This window comes from Coffea eugenioides, chromosome 6, assembly GCF_003713205.1.
Source record: "Coffea eugenioides isolate CCC68of chromosome 6, Ceug_1.0, whole genome shotgun sequence".
NCBI lineage: Eukaryota > Viridiplantae > Streptophyta > Magnoliopsida > Gentianales > Rubiaceae > Coffea > Coffea eugenioides.
In genome coordinates this window covers 47202147-47223787 of record NC_040040.1, presented here as the reverse complement: position 1 = coordinate 47223787, position 21641 = coordinate 47202147, and the positions used below count along the sequence as shown (strand labels likewise).

The window sequence follows — 21641 nt, the reverse complement described above, 5'->3', positions numbered from 1 at the left end:
TTTATTGTAGCAGTGTATATGAAAAATTTTTACTATAAAATGTTTTTGAAATATTTGATATACTAATATGGATGGGATGTTTTTTGAGTTATTGTATATTACTGTAACATTGTATTTGAAAAACTTATTTTTTGAAAAAATAGCCAATCCAAACGGAGTCTTAGATTCAAAAATTATCTTTAACAATTTTTATAGTCATACCAGCGAATATAATCTAGTAGTCTTCCTAGTCATTATCCACAAGAATTTCTAGCATTTCAGTCAGTTTAGATCTGTCATCCTTGGACAATGATGAGAATAAATATTCAACACCCTAAGTACCTTGGCCATCTTGATATATGTTGGAATATGGCTGTATATCTATCTTTTCCTTTATTTGTTAATTCAATTTTTGGTGGGAATCCTAAGTATAAAGCACTTGCATGTTTATTTAATAAAACTAAAAGAAATTTAATAAATAAAAAATATTAAAGTTATATAAAAAATAAAAAATGAATTAAAGGAAAAAAATGTAGAAAATAGATTGGGTATTGGGCGGGATCAATCTAAACCCATCCCAAAGTGATCCCGCCCAAATTAGTCCCAAAACACATATGGGTAAGGTTGAACCCAAACTCATATAACTCGGTTCCATTTCAAACCCAAGCAAATCCCGCCCATTTTGCCACCTCTAAAGAGAGGGGCCGGGGGGTGGCGAAGTTAACATATAAGAAAACTTTGTATAAGTTATCTAGCAATATATGATAAGTTTTATTTTTCTGCTTATCATTTAAAATATATCTAGAAATTTAAAAAGACAAATTGTACTCCAAATGAAACTTAACAAGGACTGAATGGACCCTTTTCTTGCTTTGTCGTATGGTTTTCAGTAAAGTAATTATTTGCAAATAATGTAGTATAATTCAAACTATATTTTAGCTGTTATAAGGTTCAAATTATGATGATAGTTTAAAAATTGTTCAAATTTTCCTCTCATTTTATGTTTTATTCCCATAAAATGTAAAGACAATGTAAATAAGAATCATAAAATAAAATTGATTGGTTATAGTTTTCCTACTTACATTTACTAAACAAGTTTGAAAATGTATAGTTTCACTTCTTCTTAAAGGTAATTGATGGAGTGAAAAATGTATTTAAAGAGGAGAAAGAATGGAAATATTTTTAAAAGAACAGTCGAGGGGAGTGAAGATGTTCAACAAAAGTTTTGGAGAGCAAAAATAAGAGTTAAAAGTAAAATTTTATATATTATATAGGCCCAAATGAAATTTTCCAAAGTTAGGAGGGGCGACAGCCCCGCTGGGCCCCCTGCAAGTCTCTGATTTTGTCACAATCTTTAGCTATGTTTTCAGAACCGGACCGGATAGCGACTCGGCCGAGGTCAGGGGTCAGGGGTCAATGGGTTCGACCGGGGGTCGATAGGGGTCAAACCGGATGACGTCATAAATAAAAATTATTTAAAAATTTAAAAATTATATATATAATATCTAATAATATATTGATATTAATAAACGTATATTCATATATATTTGATGTTTCAAATATATTTAACAAGAAAATATAAAGAAATTAGAACAATCAAGTAGCAATTTATATTATTTAATAAATATTAAAAAGTTTAGAATTTAATTGAAAAATAACATCAAATTTTAGGACAATATTTATAAAGTATCAAATATTTGAGGTATATCAATAAGTTTTAACAATTTAGGGGGTCAAAACATAATATTAAAAAGTTTGATTTTTTTTTAAAAAAAATTACTGTTGAACCGGAAAAACCGATTTTTTTCCTGTCAAACCCGGTTTTTGACCAGCTTTGACCGGGTTTTAAATTTCCGGTTTTTTAATATGACTCGGACCGGCTACCTGGCCGGTTCCTGGTTCGACCGGTTCGACCGGCCGGTCTGTTCCGAGTTTTAAAACAGAGATCTTTAGGAATGATTTGGAAGTACCTAAAAAATTTACATGATTATTGCCAGTGGTGACGCTTTAAATATTAGCTATACTTGGTAAAAGGTGTACCTTTTGTGAATATTTAGCCATACTTAAATCATCCCACTTGTAAATGTTGCCTCCGTTAATTACATGATTAACTTTGATCAATGAAAACTTTTGCCTCTTCGAGCAAGTAAGAAAAAATGGCAGATTAAAAAAAATAAAAATCTAACAAGTAAGTTGCAGGCCAAATGCTACCTTGAAAAGGTGGATTGACTTGTGGATAAGAAGAAACTTGACCAGCCACCACTAGAACGAACATTAAAACTTATCTTGGATTAATAAATGGCAATTGGCAGCTACACGATAAGAATAGCCAAACATCTGCGAACATGTTTAATTAGGGCGGTTAATCTTTTGCACATGAAAATTTATTCTTATGACGCAATTTCTATACAAATATATTTTAGTTTTTCTGCCGATGATGATGTGTCATTTGGTACAAAATACATTTCATATTGGAAACATAATTGGAACTGGCTGTACCCAATAAAGGGGGAAAAGGATGTCATTTAATCTAGACTTACTTTTAAACTGATAGTCAAAGATATGCAAGATATATAAAGTTTCAGCAATCATATTAGTGGACGTGGTCCAACAGTGAATTTACGTTATTTTCACTATTTTGGTTGTGTGTGAAATTTTATCAGATGAGCTGATAAGAAATAGGATTAATTTTTTATGTATTGTCAGTGTATACACCAATTAAATGTATGTTATATGCACAAAATTTACTGTTTAAATACAAATTAAGATGATATGATATACATGTCTATTAGTAAAGGAAAAATTAATCTATAACTAGTAAATTTCTACATTTTTTAGTAGGATTTATTAAAATTTATCAAGAGTTATATTTTAACAAGTGAGACATTAAGGCCTTGTTGAGATTGTAATTTTTTTGAGAAAATTTTTTATATTTTTCATGAATGTATTTTTTTATACAAAATTTCATCACCATTTTATCTTACATACATCGCATTCGAAAAAAGTACTACGGTGATTTTCCTCCAAAAACTCTTCAAAAAATGCAATCCAAACCGGCTCTTAGTACTTAAAAGGACGGCTACAGTTGAGCGAGTGTGCTCAATGTGTATTCTAGTGTGGTTGGATTTGCTTTTGGAGGTTAGGTTTCCTTTTCCATAGTGTTTCTTTTTTATTCTTAGTTGCAATCGTTACCTTAATGCGGTTTGGTATACAAAGATTAAAAGAAATAAGAATTACCCTCTATGGTTTAATGTTTTATTACATAACCCTCTATGGTTTCAAAAGGTGTACATAACCTTCTCATGATTTGGATTAAAGTGTCAAAGTGACAGAATTACAATCCATAACGAAGTCAACTAAAATATCAAAAATACCCCTATACAAAGTTGAAAATTATTTATTAATTACAGGGTGTTAAGTATATATATTGAAAACTATAAGAGCGTTATATGGTAAAATACTAAATCATAAGGGGTTATATGGTAAAATATAAAATCATATAGGGTTAGAGTGTTTTGTATATTATGTTTATATATTTTGGTCATTTAAACCATTTTAATTTTTAAACAAGGGTAATTTTGACATTTTAATGGATTTCATTACAGATGATCATTTCCATTAGTTTGACACTTTAATTCAAATTATGGGGGGGGTTATATATAGTATTTAAAAATATAGGGGGTTATGTGAAAATTAGCTATGGGGTAAAATGTAATTTGTCCAATAAGAAATAAATACAGATAAGATCACAATTATGAGGAGACAGCAAAGTAATGTAGTTCTACTTAGAAAATACTAACTCTTGTGGACTCGTGCGATATATAAGGGATTTGTTTTTCTTTTTTTTTTGTTTGGCTGGGTGGGGGGCCGCCACTATCCGCCCCCTGATTTCGTCCTTGGTAATACAAAACGTCTTGCAAATTTGTAGAGGAGAGTGGTGATTTAAGGAAGGATGTTATTTTACCCGTTCAAAGTCTAGGAGCTACCTTTTCCAACTCGTTGACGCCTGTTTACCAATTCAGGAGGAGAACAAAGAATAAAAATCAACCCATGCAACATCTACACGTAAAACCATGGCTTTAGTACCACAACCCAGATATATTCTATAAGAGAACTTATTCAACAAAACATATTTCAAATCATCTTCAATCCTATAGTCATCAGAAATCAATCCCAAGAAACAGTAGGTTCAAGAAATGGCAGCAAATGGCAATATCACAAGTGAGCTCAGCCGTGCTGATTTCGGAGAGGACTTCATTTTTGGAAGTGCATCGTCTGCTTACCAGGTAAATATTAGTCTTCTTAATTCTGGGGATGATTTCAAGTCTTGGATTGGTTAAATATGAATGTTTTCTTGTTTGTTCTTTTTTTTCCCTCCCTTTTTCTGGGTGATAGATGGAAGGTGCAGCCGAAGAAGGTGGCAGAGGCCCTAGTATATGGGATAAATTTACTGAACAAAGACCTGATAAAGTGGTCGATGGAAGTAATGGAAATGTGGCTATTGATCAATATCATCGTTACAAGGTAAAGCTTTTCAACTTGTAAAGTACCGTGATCTGTATATGATTACTAAAATGAGAAACTTATACAAATTAAAGGATGCATGAATAGTTGAATATTAAATTTGAGTGAAAAATGGGCACGACCATTTAGTGCTACTAATATTCAAGCTTTTCAATATTGCAGGAAGATGTCCAAATGATGAAGAAAATTGGCTTAGATGCATACCGATTTTCAATCTCCTGGCCCAGAGTACTGCCTGGTAAGCAAGAAGAATTCAATGGACAAACAAGAAAAAAATGAACATTTGAAATATCATCATGCAAATATACAAGGATTAAATTTAAGGCACACATGTTATACTTTCAACCATAAACAAGCACTTGAATAACAAGCCTCTGATCCAAACTGAAATAACAGGCGGAAGACTAAGTGCTGGTGTGAACAAAGAAGGAATCCGGTACTACAACGATCTTGTTGATGAGCTCCTAGCTAATGGTAAATTCTTTGCTGTAGTTCTTCATTTAACATTTGAGGAAAACTAGTAAAAAGAGCTCCCAAGGATGCTTAACTAATAAAGATGGGACATATTGAATGAAAAGGCATTTCTAATACTACAATTTTGTTATGGCTCTATGTACACAAACAAAGAGTATGTTTTGTACGAAAGTCATTGTAAGTTTTGTCATTAAAAAAAAGTTGAAATTATGTCGTCTTAGTGAATTAAGCATCCAATCGGGCTCATTTAACGTTTTTTTATTTTTATTTTTTTTACATTCTTTTCCATATGCCGTATCATAAGAATTGTTTTTGTGGAGTTAATGACATGCAATATGAACACTATTACAGGTATCAAGCCTTTCGTGACTCTTTTCCATTGGGATGTACCACAAACTCTGGAAGATGAATACGGCGGTTTCCTCTGTCGAAGGATAGTGTAAGTGGTGTAATCCAGTCCTTCACTATTTTATCAACTATTTAATACCATATTGCTTCATATTAAATACATGAAAAATGACAAGGGAGTAGGAAGTTTCATATCTACCTGCTTCGGAATCCAGACTAAAAATTTCTTTCTGGATAATGATACACTTACTCCTCTATCATCTATCACCAGTTCCCTTGCGTCCTATTTCATTAGGCATGTCATTGTTATCTAAAGTATTTTACTCAGGAAACAGAGTATTTAAAATGTTGATCAGGGCAGCTCTGAAATATAATATGTCTGAAAAGTCTAGTCAGAGCTACGAATAAGCGATGTCAGTCCGTCATTTGTCCATTAGATCAAGGAAGGTTAAAATATGTTTGCAAATAAATATGTTTTATTTGGCACTATCTGATAAGTCTACTCCATCTAACAGGGATGACTTTCGAGAATTTGCTGAGCTATGTTTTTGGGAATTCGGTGATCGTGTGAAACATTGGATGACATTGAATGAGCCGTGGACTTTTGCCTATAGTGGCTACACCACTGGTGGCCATGCACCCGGTAGGGGTGTATCCACAGCAGAACATATCAAAGAAGGCAATACTGGACACAGATGCAACCATCTATTTTCAGGCATTCCTGTGGATGGTAATCCTGGCACAGAGCCATACGTGGTAGCACACCATTTGCTACTTGCTAACGCTGAAGCTGTAAAAGTGTACCGCAAATACTTTAAGGTAGGCTATCTATCTAGATGAAATTCTAAGATTGCAAAATAATTTGATATGTAAGTTACATATTAAGTCCCAAAAAATGTTCGATATCAATGTTCAGTTATAATATTTTTGCAGGGTCAAGAAGGGAAGATAGGAATAACCCTAGTGTCACAATGGTGGGAACCTCTTAATGATACTCCACAGGACAAGGAAGCGGTTGAGCGGGCGGCTGATTTTATGTTCGGATGGTATATATATGCCACAATCATTTGTTTCAATATGCAATCTATAGCCAATTGAAGGGAAAAACAAATTTATGATATTATTGATCTAATACAAATCAGTTAGAGCTTTGATTCAACATAAAACTTTAGTTGCTTCTGATTGTCTAATGCTTCCTTCATATGCAGGTTTATGTCACCAATAACCTATGGTGACTATCCAAAAAGGATGAGGGATATTGTGAAGTCACGCCTTCCAAAATTTTCAGAAGAAGAGAGCCAAAATTTGAAAGGGTCTTTTGATTTTCTTGGATTGAATTATTATACTGCTATATATGCTAGTGATGCATCCGGGACCAAAAGTGAACTTTTAAGCTATGCCACTGATCAACAAGTTAAGACTCAAAGTAAGTTCATGGAATTCTCTAGTCATTGATCTCTTTCTTCCTACTCTATTTTTCCTTCGTTTCCCATAATCTGGCTCTGACTTTTCTTTCTTTGCTAAAATCTTTACAGCGGTAGGTCCTGATGGCAAAACAGACATTGGCCCAAGGGTAAGATATGGCTAATTTCCTAAGTGTCCACGCATTCCTAGTTGAAGAGATTGGTCAATCTTTGGTTTATTTAAAAAAATTTTGACATTTAATTATTAATGCTGAGCAACTAACCAGTTTTACATGATCTAATTTCAGGCTGCCTCTAAATGGCTATACATTTATCCTCTTGGGATTTACAAGCTCTTACAATACGTCAAAACACATTACAACAGTCCGCTTATTTTCATTACTGAAAATGGTAATTAATGAGAGAGTTTTAGCTTTTTCATCAATTTAAAAACAACATGAATAGCAAGAAATATGAATATTATGTGGAAAACTGACAAACTTTATTTGCATTGTTTGATAGGTGTTGATGAGGAAAATGATCCAGGTCTTACTGTATCAAAAGCTCGTATTGATAAGACAAGGATCAAATATCATCATGATCATCTGGCGTATGTAAAACAAGCTGTGGATGTGTAAGTTTCCAAGATATGGGACTTGGTATTCCAGATTTGGACTTACTTGTGCGCATACTTTAAACTTAGGATTTTTGTGATTTGCACTTTGCAGGGATAAAGTTAATGTCAAAGGTTACTTTATATGGTCATTGCTCGACAACTTTGAATGGTCCGAGGGCTATACAGCTCGTTTCGGGATTATTCATGTAAACTTCAAAAATAAAAATGCAAGATATCCAAAGGAGTCAGCTTTATGGTTCATGAAATTCCTCGCTAAGCGCAATGCTGTCAATGATCCATCTCCAACAGAGACAACCAAAAGGGCACTTCAAAATGCAGGATTAGCTGATCAAGAAAACCCTAAGAAGAAGATCCTCAAAACTTGAGCAGTTTTCGAACTTGTCGCAAGATATAAATATTTTTTATTTTTTTCCAGAATTAGTTCAATGATTTTAATGTTTGAATAATTGCTTAAATTAGGCTTGCTTTTGAGATAACAGATGCAAATGATAATGATTTGTAATTTATTACTATGGTTGCTAATTTACTTTTTTTTTTAAAAAAAAAGTGTTACACTATTTGTTTTACTTGCTGCCATGTCTTGATTTATTAAGCTATCGGTTTCTTTGTTTCTGATTTAGGATCCCAAATATATTCCGGTTTTTTTTTTTTGAAACATACAAGGAACGATGAAATGAACTCCCGAAGGAAATGTTTTCTCCCATTTTACGTCACGCAAGTTTACAGCAAAAAGGTCCTTATTTCCCTTGACAGGTATCCTAGTTGTCAGTTTGCCCTTCACAACGCCATATATATATATATATATATATATATATATATATATATATATATACTTATTTTTTTTAAGATGACCTTACTACTTTTATTGACTTATAAAAAATGCTCACCAATTGGTGTACACCAAAAGCTACAAGGGAAAAACACAATAAGATAGAAAAGAAAGCACACAGACTACACAGTCCTACTTATTAAATAGAAAGGTTTGATCTAGATCCCAAGCTATAGGCAGTTTCCATTTTTCTTTACTCCTTTAACCCCCTTCCAGCTAACAATAGTTGCCCGGACCTCAGATATAATCCTCTGAACAATTGCTGTAGCATCCCATTTGACTCAGTTGATATTGGCAGAGAGTTGGGTTGGATGATAAGACGAAAGAAATTATAAGTACGAGATCTTGGGTTTAATATTTCCCACTTAAGAAAAAAAAGACTCGATATCAACGGATTTCTTGCCCTCCAAACGGTATATACAAAATTAGCCAGGGCTAACCTGCAAAAGTGAGCTCTAAAGAATGCCTCAGCAATCTATTAATATTTAATTTAAAGAATGCCTCTTACATGTCATACGGCCTTCAATTCAGTGCCAAGGTCATTATCTACAGACAAGCAATGATGGAACCTTAAATATTGTCATATAGCACTCAAATTTAATCTCTCATTAATATTGATATTAGTGACATTTTCAAATCAAAATCTTCCTTAAAATTTCCTTGTTCTTTTCCATATTCGTGTTTCAGTTCTCCGCAATTTTTAGATCTTAGTTAAAGATACCAAACAATAATCATCTAATCCTTTTAATTTTCAAGTTATTATTTTCAATTCTTGTTACTTTTTCGTATGGCATGCTCATGATTTGGTCAGTACAAATTTCTACAGAAACAGTCGGCCTTCCAGGAAAATAGTTGCTCTAGTAGGGACCTGTGCCTCAAAGAGTTAATCTTTTTTTTTTTTTCATTTTTGTTTACTAAAAAAGCATTAATCATATCTTGGGGGTGAGATATAAGTTGGACCATTTGGAGATTTTTTATTCTCAAAATTTATAACAGCAATATAGTTTATGTCCCCTTCCCCATTGTACTTTATTTATTACTAAATGGCTCTCAACAAGTATCTACTTGATAAACAAGGAGTCAATACACAGCATTAAAGGAATGGATCAAAGAAACATCAAAAGAATTTATTTTTAGTAATAAATAAAGTATCCAAGTCCCACCCACTAGAGATGGATTAAAGAATTAATCGTAAGTGGATTGTACTGTATAACGTATGACATTATTCATTAGTTGACAAAACATGAAACAATATTTCATGACAAAACTCCACTGGTGAGCTTGCAATTCAGATTTGGAGTTTCTTTGATCTCCGTTGGGTATTTCTTCAAATGAGAGTGCATTGAGAGTTATGTTAATGAGTTGGTGGCTTTCTCGTACACAATCTGATCTAGCATTTTGTCTTTCGAAAGTTACTCTAGTTTATATATGCTGGAATTTATGGAAAGTTGGGAACTCTTTTTGTCATGAGGGCTAAAGGTTACCTTGAGAGGTTGTTGCAAGTGTTGGGGAAATCGGGTAATTTTTCACTCAAAAAATACAACTAGTGATTAAACCGATTCAATAATTCCCAAGAAAAATCGTTGAAACAATCTCCTTAGACAGAATTACCATTCCAAATAAATTTCCAAGAAAGGTTGGAGGGGTCACAAGCGATCCCACTTAAAACCCAATCTCCTAGACAGAATTTACGTGTACGGTGTATTATCACAACTAGACCCATGTATACATAAATATTACGTATACACGAATAAGAAAATACACCCAAATGAATCGTATAAAACACTACAAATAAACCCGACAATATAGACAAATATATTGAATACTATACTATAATAGAAAAGAAACTACTAAATAAGTGCGGAATAAATAAAAGAGATAAGGAAAAAACGCACCCGAAAAATTGATAACGGAGTTCGGCAAATTTTGCATAATCTCCGAACACCACTCAAGCAGCCTGCTCTTATAATTTAGGAGAAGAAAGATTTACAAAAGAATTACAAAATCTTTTTTTTGGGTAATTCTTTTGTTGGTATTTTTGGTACATCTCAATTGGGAGGACTTTAGAGCTCTCAAGCCAAGTTTCTACCAATAATCCCACCGATATGGGATTAGAATTGTGTCAAAGAGAAGTCAACAATGATGGCTTCCAAATTCAAGAATTGAGGCTGCCAACATTTGTTGAAATTCAACAAATATCTACCTTGGCATAATTTCTAATCCCACCCAAAAATACAAACCTTCTCCCTCAAACAAATAACAAATGGCCTTAGCGATACTTCCAAATTTGCGCCGTCAGGCGCCAACTCAAATGTGCAGGATGTTAACCAAGTTTAAACAATGTTCAAACTGGGATCTTGTAACCACTTTGGTCAGCATATCTGCAGGATTTTCCGTAGTCCGAATCTTCTGGAGAAATATCTCCTCTTCTTCGAGAATTTCCCACACGAAATGATTGCGAACATCAATGTGCTTTGTTCTTGCTTACAAGACTTGGTTCTTTGCTAAGTGAATAGCACTCTGACTGTCACAAAACACGTCAATGTGTTTTTGACCAACTCCCAAATCTTCAAGTAATCCTTGAAACCAAATTGTCTCCTTTACAGTTTCTGTAATCGCCATATACTCTGCCTCCGTTGTAGACAAAATCACCGTTGGCTGCAAAGTAGACTTCCAACTAACTGGCGCCTTAGCAAACGTGAACAAGTAGCCAGTCGTAGAACGTTGCTTATCCAAATCACCTGCATAGTCAAAATCACAATATTCAACTATACACTGACCAAGTGATTCATCCTGCTCAAATACTAATCCAACATCTACAGTATCTTGGATATATCGTAAAATCCATTTCACAGCTTGCCAATGACCCTTACCCGGATCATGCATAAACCTGCTTACTACACTAACTGCTTGTGAAATGTCGGGTCTCGTACACATCATTGCATACATCAAGCTACCAACTACATTAGCATACGGGACTTTCGCCATGTATACTCGTTCTTCATCCGTTTTTGGAGATAATAGGTTACTAAGTTTTAAATGAGGAACAAGCAGAGTACTTACAGGTTTTGAATTTTCATTCATGCCAAAATGTTGTAGTACCTTCTTCAAATACTGCTTCTGTGTCAAAACAAAGCTTGCCTCTCGTTCTATCCCTACTTATCTCCATGCCGAGTATCTTCTTGGTTTCTCCCAAATCTTTCATCTCGAACTCTTTACTCAACTGAGTCTTCATTTTGTCAATTTCAACTTGGCTCTTTGATACTATCAGCATATCATCAACGTACAAGAGTAAGTAGATGTAGGAATCATCTCGTAACTTGCGCAAATACACACAGTGATCGTATTTGCTTCTTGTGTACTTCTGACCCATCATGAACTGGTCAAATCATTTGTACCATTGCCTCGGTGATTGTTTCAATCCGTACAACAATTTACTTAGTTTACAAACCCAATTCTCTTTACCAGCAATTTTAAATCCATCTGGTTGAGCCATATAAATTTCCTCCTTTAAGTTACCGTGAAGAAACGCGGTCTTCACATCAAGTTGATATAGCTCCAAATTCAACTGCGCTACCAAGGCCAACAAAATTCTAATAGAGGAATGTTTAACAACTGGAGAAAATACCTCATTATAATCAACTCTCTTTTTGAGCGTAGTTTTTAACCACCAATCTTGCCTTGTAACGAACATCATTCTTGTCAGAAAATTCTTCTTTCTTTGCAAATATCCATTTGCATCCAATTGCCTTCTTACCCTTCGGTAGTTGTGTCAACTTCCACGTCTTGTTCTTCTGAAGAGATTGCATTTCTTCTTCCATAGCATCTATCCATCTATCATTTTCTGTACTTCGAACTGCTTTAAAAAATGTGGATGGAACATCATCAACAACTGGAAGTGCATAGGCCACCATGTCAACAAAACGAGCAGATTTATGAATTTCTCGTCTTGCCCTATTGACGGCAATTGACTCTTGCTGCTGTTGAGGTCCTTGGGTTAAAATCTCTTCCTCATCTGACTCCTCTTCTGCCATGGAAGAGTCACTGATGGTGCTATTTGCTGGGCTCACCATTATTTGCTCAAACTCCACCTGTTTCGGCGTACACTCCACCTGTTGCGGAGTACCACTGGTCCCATCTTGTGTTACCTTATTCAACATGGCAGATTCGTCAAAGGTAACATCCCTGCTAATAATGGTCTTCTTTGCTTCTAGACACCACAAACGGTATCCCTTAACTCCAGCATTAAAGCCCATAAAGAGAGCTTTCTTTGCACGTGGATCCAACTTTGATTCATTTACATGATAATATGCAGTAGAACCAAAAATATGTAAAGAATCATAATCTGTTGTAGGTTTTTCAAACCATACCTCTAATGGAGTCTTGTCACCGATTGCAGATGATGGCAAGCGATTGACGAGATGTTGAACGTATGTCATAGCCTCAACCCAATACTTTCTGTTTAACCCAGCATTAGACAGCATGCATCGTACTTTCTCCACTAGTGTCTTATTCATACGCTCTGACACCCTATTTTGCTGAGGTGTTCTTCTAACTGTGAAGTGCCAAACTATGCCACACTCTTGGCATATCTTCTAGAAGGGATCACTCTTATATTCTCCATCGTTGTCTGTTCGGAGGATCTTGATCTTTCTTTCCATCTGATTTCCAATCTGAGCTTTCCATTTAAGGAAAATCTCTAGCACCTGATCCTTGCTCTTCATAGTAAACACCCAAACTCTTCTGGAAAAATCATCAATAAAAGTGACAAAATAATACCTGCCACCAAGAGATGGAGTCTTGGCAGGTCCCCATACATCTGAGTGCACATACTCTAAAATATCCTTGGTATTATGGATATCAGTGCCAAATTTCACTCTTCTTTGTTTTTCCAGAACACAATGCTCACAAAATTCTAATTTGCAAACTTTCGTACCTTTCAATAATCCTTGTTTGGCAAGATTTTGCAAGGATTTTTCATCAGCATGTCCCAATCGCACATGCTACAACTTTGTTGCCTCCGCATCCTTCTTGCTATTGGAAGATGTTGCTGCTGCTGCTGTCCTAACAACTGTACTACCTTGGTAGTAATACAGATTATTCTTCCTCACACCTTTCAACATCACAAGTGCTCCCGAAGTTACTTTAAGAATTCCATCTCGCATATTCACTTTCAAGTCTTTTGACTCCAAGAGTCCCAAGGAGATGAGATTTCTCTTCAAATTCGGCACGTACCGAACATCCTTCAAGATTCTAATGGATCCATCATGATTACGCAGTTTAATTGAACCTATCCCACCTGTTTTACATGGATTGTCATTTTTCATGTACACAACTCCACCATCAAGTTCTTCAAATTCAAAGAACCACTCCCACATGGGAGACATATGGTAGGTACAAGTTGAATCCAAAATTCACTCATCTGAATGGGATATTAAAGGTGATACAGCCAAAGAGAAATCTGATTCCGCATCACTTTTGCATTCTGCAACATTTACGTCTTGCAGAGTTTTCCCTTTCTTCTTTAATTTTGGACAGTCTTTTTTCTAGTGCCCTTTCTCACGACAGAAAGTACACTCATCTTTGGCAACTCTGCTTTTTGATTTGGACCTTCCTCTTCTTCCCTTTGATTGGCTTTATTGACGATCTCTTGCCACTAACGCTTCATCTGCTGTAGTTACTTTATTCTTCATTTTATTCTACTTTCTCAATTCATGACTATACAAAGCAGAACATACAGCATCTAAAGACACATTTTCTTTTCCATGAAATAACGTAGTTTTCAAATGTTCAAATTCATCAGTAAGGGACGACAACAACATTAAAGCCAAATCTTCATCTTCAAAATGTACATATAAATTTAACAAGTCTGCTACTAACTCATTAAACATAGTGATGTGTTCATTCATAGTAGTACCTGGTTGGTAATCGAATCGGAACAATCTTTTCTTCATTAGGAGTTTATTTTGACCACTCTTCTTCAGAAATTTCTCCTCCAATGCCCTCCACAATTTTCATGCAGAAGTCTCGTTCTTGAAAGCATGACTTTTGCTCTCTGGACAAACACGATCGAATAGTTTTCGCATGTCAACTGATTTATGGTACTCCACTCCTTCTCTTCTATGTCATTTGATTTTTTTTCTTCAATGGCAATGTCAAGACCCTGTTGGAAAAGGGAGTCTATGACTTCACCTTGCCACATTGCCGAAATGGCCAGTACCATCAAATATCTCCACCGCCAGTTTCGAACTTGACATTGGAATTCTCGACCATGCAGACGAGGAAGCCGATGCCCCAGATATAATTCTTGACGTGGAATTGTCAGATGCCATTACAGACTCAAATGATAGTATTCAACATAACAAACTACAAACAAGCCAAAAGACGAACCTTCGGCTCTAATACCACTTGTTGGGAAAATCAGGTAATTTCTCACTCAAAAAATACAACTAGTGATTAAACCGATTTAGTAATTTTCAGGAAAGATCGTCGAACAATCTCCTTAGACAGAATTACCATTTCAAGTAAATTCCCGGGAAAGGCTGGAGGGGTCACAAGCGGTCCCACTTAAAACACAATCTCCTAGATAGAATTTACGTGCACGGTGTATTATCACAACTAGACCCGTGTATACATAAATATTACGTACACACGAATAAAAAAATACACCCAAATGAATCGTATAAAATACTACAAATAAACCCGACAAATATAGACAAATATATTGAATACTATACTACAATAGAAAAGAAACTACTAAATAAGTGCAGAATAAATAAAAGAGATAAGGAAAGAACGCACCCGAAAAATTGATAACGGAGTTCGGCAAATTTTGCCTAATCTCCGAGCACCACTCAAGCAGCCTACTCTTATAATTTAGGAGAAGAAAGATTTACAAAAGAATTACAAAATCCTTTTTTTGGGTAATTCTTTTGTTGGTGTTTTTGGTACATCTCAATTGGGAGGACTTTAGAGCTCTCAAGCCAAGCTTCTACCAATAATCCCACCGATATGGGATTAGAATTGTGCCAAAGAGAAGTCAATAATGTTGGCTTCCAAATTCAAGAATTGAGGCTGCCAACATTTGTTGAAATTCAACGGCAAGCTGAATCTGGGAAGATGTGAAGGACATACTTCATTGTTTTTGAGTTCATTATTGCAGACTTCTCATTCTTGGCAAAAATTTTCTTCTTATATTCTTCAATTTCATAAGTCGATTAAAGTTAAGATGGTTCATTGGATTCCACCTTTAGCTTCCTTTAAATTAAATACAGATGGGTGCTCTAAGAATAATCGTAGGGTCTCTGCTGGAGGAGGTGTGCTATGAGATTAGCAAGGACAATTTGTTTTGGTTTTTTCCTATAACTTTGGGGTGTGCATGAGTTTGTAGTCAGAAGTTAAGGTGGTTCTTTTTGTCATCCGTCTTTGCATTGCTAGAGGTTTCTTTGATTTTCATATAGAAGTAGATTCACAAGTGCTTGTGAACATACTTCAAGGAAATTTTGCATGGTTCAGAGGGAAATAGCTACATTAAAGACTTTGATTGCTTCTCGTCTTTCAATTCAGCATTGCTAACTCGGATAGGACAGCTGATATTTTGTCTAATTCTGGACTCACTGCTAACTCGGATAAGATTTTTACGGAGTTTGCATCATTGCCTAGAGCAGCGCATGGAGAGCTAAAGCTTGAGAGACTTGCACTCTGTTTGGATCCCCTGTTTTTGGAGTGTTTTTCAAAAATTAGTTTTTCAAAGACAATAAAATTTTTTAAAAAGTACTCTAAAAGGTAATGTAAAAATTAATTTAATTTTTTTAAAATTTTAAAAAATATTTCAAAGTATATTTTAGAAACTCTTCTACTTTTAAATATTTCAAAATATTTTTTAAAAATATTCCAAAAAATATTTTAAAAATTCTGTTACAGCAAAGTTTTTCAAAAATACCCCAAAAAACAGCTGATCTTTCACTATTTAGATTTTCATAATATTGTAAAAAAGTACTTCTCTCGCTTTGATTTCTTTCAAAATTTTCCTTGTACTTTATTTTTGAGGTAAGGTTTATGTCCCTTTCATTTTTTTTTTATTATTATTTTTTTATTAAAATTTAGGGACACCGTCCCTTTCCCTATATACGGGATTTACCATTAAAAAAAATATTTCAAACCATAACTAAACCTCTTACAGACTAGTCCGTACACACGCATGAGACCAGTGCATACATTAAATTCATAACAACACCTATTACCAAAAAAAAAAAAAAAAATTTCTGTGGGCTAGCCGTGTTTATGTCCACTAGATACTTAATTCCTTTAATAGTTTTCAATGTCTTTTGAGTCAAAAACCATCAAAGAGCTGTTGTTCACTCATCTGTATGTCCAAAGACTAGAAAACAATGAAAAACTGAAACGATATAAATGATCCTCCTATGGTCACCCTAAACTCAGTGCTATTCTTGGCAATTATCGTCCTTATCATTGCCAAGAAGATTATTATAACTACAGAGCTTTTTGATTAGAAACTTTTATAAACCCGTGCTTCATGTGTTGCTATAGACCAGATGGTCCAAAAAAGAAAAAAAAATTCACAGAATTGGTAGTCAATTACTATAATTTTTTAACCTCCTTTTTTTTCAAGTATTTGAATTACTCATGGATATGATGACACTTTATGAAAACTGAAATTGTTACTAAACTGAGTTAATTTAGAATGGAAGTAACTTTTGAGAAGTGAAATTGATATAACTTTGGAGGAGCAATGGTATGAGATTGAAGTCCAATAACTGCTCGCTTACCACATGAATTTCCCTATTCTAAGGCTGTAAAGCATAATCAGTTCAAAAGTTATTTTTTTTACTTGAATTCTTCTTCGAGGTGTTTCATGAATTCATGGATAAGAGAAGAACCTAAAAACCATTATAAGTGGTAACTTGTTGGCCGAAAATTGGTGTCATTACTTAAATTTTTTTTTTAAAAAATAGAAATCCAATTAGAATCTACACAGGAAAAGTTCAATGCAAAGTCCAGTTTTTCTCATCCTTTCAACTTCCTTGCAAGTTGATTCATGAGGACATACAGGGAAAAAATGGGAAAAAAACAAGTAGCTAACTAGTTGCAGCAATTGAATAATAGTACAATACCAATGGGCCTTGGCAGCCAACTAGAACATCGACCCTGACTTGAGAACAAATTTTACCATTTATTTTGTGTGAGCAAATTTTTGAATTACCTTTTTATCTTACTTTTCTTAGACTCCGCCAAACTTTTTGGCTCTACTACAATTTTTCTTTTTGAAGAACAATTAGACATATTTCAAACATTCCAAGAATATAAAATTTTTTGGTTAATTATATCTACCTCCCCGTGCTTTAACCAAACTACAAGTAAATCTCTTGAAGTTTGAAAAATAACTGCCACCCCCTTTGACCTAACATTTGCTAAACGGTGGTGTTGAAATACACACTAGTATGTGTAAACAGAAAGACTCTTCCCCAAAACGAATCCACCACCGTCGTCTATTTTCATCCTCTTCCCCGGTACTCGTCCAAACTATAACGTCTTATAATAATATCCAAAGTCCCAATTCCTGACTCCAACAAATTTCACTAATGAAACTCAAGCCATTGAACATTGATTATTGTTGTAAAGATGATAACATGATTCTAGAATTTTTTTATTTTTTTTAAGTCAAGTCTGAGTGCATTCTGAGCAAAGGAACTAATGATCAACAAAAACGTTTCTAGAAACTGTATTGATTCTTTTATTGAACCATGAAACCATCCATATTTGTTTTTCATGCCCAAAAACTCATCCACTCATGCTCACCTCTTCCCTCTACTTTGGTAACCATTTTTGCACCCTTGAACTCTAGAGTCCTCACCTATTTGTTATGTCATTTCATCTGCAATTTAAGTTTTGAGATCAATCATAACACTAATTGATGCATCTCTATCACCTTTAACCACTCAAATGAGCATTTTATAATCTTTTTTCCCCAATTTATTGGAATTGGCTCTTTTGTTGATGCCCATTTCAGATCTGTGTAGGAAGTGTAGATGCTCATGGGGCTCAAGACCTAGGCTTAATGGAGGTTGTTGGTGGCAAGAGAATAAGATTTGGGGTTTGTTTTTTCTTATATTAAGCAAATTGGGAATGCACTGGCGGAGTTAGTGGTGGTTTCTGGAACAAGAACGACGATGAATAGAGAAGTAAAGGCATTGGTTTTTCTTGGCTATACTTTTTCTTTTTCTATATCAAATTTTATTTTTTCCTTCCTTTCTCTGTAAGACATGAAGGGATAATTTTTTACTTTTACGTATGTTTTGGTTTGATTAGGATAAACAAGCGTTAATAAACTAACAAGAAGGGGTTATTTATTATTGCTGGGTGGGGCACACATTATGTGTACATGTTTTAGAAAAAACAAATAATAAAATATATATATATAGAATCAAAAATTAGTTAAAAAGACTTTTGGGAAGTGATGCAGTGTTTATTAGTGGATTAGTTAATCAATTAATAGGGGAGTGTAGTGATAGTTATATGGTAATGGTTATATAGGAGTGAAACATTTTCCAAATAAGATGTGGATAGATAATAGTAAATATTGAAAATGTATTTTTTGAAAAGGTAAAAATGTTAACACTTTTTGTTACTAATACCAAACCCCTACTTATGTGTTAGTTATATAGTAAGATACCTATTTGAAGTTAAAGGAGGGTGACTGTTATTTTTCAAACTTCGAAAGGTCTTCTTGCAATTTGGCTAAAGCATAAGAAAGGTAGACGTGATTAACCACGTATTTTTATCAACAGTAGTCTTGGACACAAATCAAGTGTTTGAACTGCCTAGATTGTCACTGACTAACTGCCCATCTTGCCTAGAAAAAAAATGTTTGAATTGCCTTTTTTTTTTCTAAAAGAAATTTTACGTTTTTTATGAACATATTTTCAATCAATCATTTTTCATCTTACATATATCAAATTACTATAATACATTTTTGTATGAGTATTTCAAAAAATAGCAATCCTAATGGGTTGCCCAAAGTGCTTGAATTTACGCACTTTTAAAATTAACGACTCAATTGAGTGTGTTTGGTTATCAAGATCTGCCAAAAAAAAATGAAATTTTATTCTACTCATATGAAAAACACAAATTTCAACCATCTTTTTATTTCACATTTATCATAGCACAAAAAGTGCTACCTTAATTATTTCAAATAAATATTTCAATTAACCTCCTGTCAAATAATTTTTGTTGGTGCTTACATGCATGCTCCAATAGCAAAGCTTGGCATTACTCAGGCACATGCATGTGAACAATTGTTAACATAGCCGCCCCACTAGTTTGACTGTTATGCACATTTTTAATGCAAGGGTAAGTTTAGGGCAGGAATAAAAGTTTGTAGCTTATTTGAGGTAAGTGACAAATATCTTTGGACATATTAAAAAGGAAAATATGATATTTTCAATAGAATAAATGAAATAATTGATTTAAATATATAGCTATAACATTACGTATGCCATAAAAATAAATAATAGAGAACAATTTTCTTTTTTTTTCTTTTTGTATTTGGTTATGACTTATATTTGAGCCGGTGACATTACCGCTTTTGGAATGACTTCGCTACCAATATACGAGTATTACCACATGTACGATAGACTTGACACTTTTTTTTCTTATTCTCTCAACCCTCCTCACACCCTTCTCACCCTTAGCAATAGAATTCAAACCTTAAACTTGGCAAGCCTTGACACTAATTAACTTGTGTGTACCCTGTTTGGATTGTCATTTTTTGTCCGAAAAATTGCATCGTTTTCCGTTATCACATTTTCCTATTATCTTTTTCTCTCACATACATCAAATCGTTACAGTAATTTTTTCATGAAAAATCATGGAAAATGCAATCCAAACGGGGCCTCGTTGCTGTTGTATGAATAAATTCTACATGGAAAATGCAGTAAAAGACATCATTTAACGCCATTTATTGGGCGCATTGAGATGCATATGAGAATCAAATATTGAATGTTGTCAAAGTGCCATAATTGAACAAGAAAAAATCGCTATTACTGCTCCAAGAGAATTTGAGTGAAAGTAACTCACGCTTTGAGATGTCAATTTGAGTTGTGCTGCTGCTGGTGAATTAGTAGAAAGAAAATATCCTTTTTTTTTTGGGGGGGAGGAGTGGGTGGGGTCAAAGACCCTGCCAAAAACTATAACGTTAATATCATATCAATAGAACAAAGCATCTCGGCAACGAGGAAACGACGACACTGGATGTCTGGACATATATTGGGGTACATAATTAGTTCGACGGTACATTTGGCATGTTCATGACGTACCGGTGGTTGAAAGCTTTTTTATTTTACAATTTAACAAGCCTTGCAGTCTGTTTGAAAGCATAGGAGAGAGAGAGAGGAAAAATAAAAATAAAAAGAAGTGTAGAAATTTCTTACTCCTTTTTTTTTTTTCTAGACGCAATAAATTTTAAGCTATAAAACTTCTACTGCATATTAGGGGGAGGGCCGATCCAAAGAAGTCAAGAGAAAAATTGGGGGATTGAATCATCATTGATCCAGACTGATGCTTACGCATTCACTAGCAAATTTTTTTCAAAAATTCTGAATTTAAAATGTAGGTAAAGGAATGGATTTGATCCCTTGATCAACATTCAATTAGAATCTTAAGATTCACTTGATAACCAACTACTCTAATAAGAAATTTCTTACTCTCTGGAGATTATTGAAGAAAGCCAACAAAAAAAAAAAAAAAAGAGCAATCGAATCATTTGGGATGATTTTAAGTTAAAAGAAAATTTCCTGTTTCTGAAAGCAGAGAGAAATAACACTGGAAGAAAAGATTTGAAAATGCGCAACTGACCTTCCAGAAAGCCAAATAGCAAAGTTTTGACGACAAACGATTCTCAGCAGATATCTTTCTATCCTACACTTCCAAACTAGGCCTCAATCCAATGCATGTCACTCGCAAATTTTAATGTATCAAAATATTTAGTGTGTTTTTAACATTTTGTTACATTAATAATGCCTATATTTATTATATTAAACTGTTAATGTCTATATCTATTGAATTTGTTTCTATATCCTAAGGTGTGGGGGCAGAAGAAACTCCTGATCATGAAGTCATATGGCTGGCAATGGGTGACGTCACATAATTGGTCATTCAAAACGAATAAACGCAATAGTAGTGGTGAGGGAGGCTCAAGCCAAGGAAGGATTAGCCACAAATCCACGTTCTATGCCTATCTGCGGTAGCAGGTGCACCTGAGAAAGTCGGTATTAATTTTCCGTTTCTTTATTCCTATAAATCTAAATTGGTACCCTCTGACTTCTTCTCCTCGGCGTTCCCTTGTTATTTATTTATTTATATATCTTTTCACCGGTGAACCTTTCATAGCTGATGCTTGAACGTAAGCTTGAAACGCCAAGGCCCTAAT

General features: G+C 34.3%; 1 protein-coding gene across 1 annotated transcript; it reads left to right on the top strand.

Annotated features, from left to right (window-relative positions):
- The first annotated feature begins 4175 nt into the window (after positions 1-4175).
- LOC113774263 (raucaffricine-O-beta-D-glucosidase-like) lies at positions 4176-7730 on the top strand. The gene is made up of 12 exons (XM_027318817.1): positions 4176-4265; positions 4375-4503; positions 4666-4741; positions 4900-4977; positions 5329-5416; positions 5841-6144; positions 6259-6371; positions 6534-6751; positions 6861-6898; positions 7037-7139; positions 7251-7362; positions 7457-7730. The coding sequence occupies exons 1-12, from the start codon at positions 4176-4178 to the stop codon at positions 7728-7730; spliced, it is 1623 nt and encodes a 540-aa protein (XP_027174618.1).
- The last annotated feature ends 13911 nt before the right edge of the window (positions 7731-21641 follow it).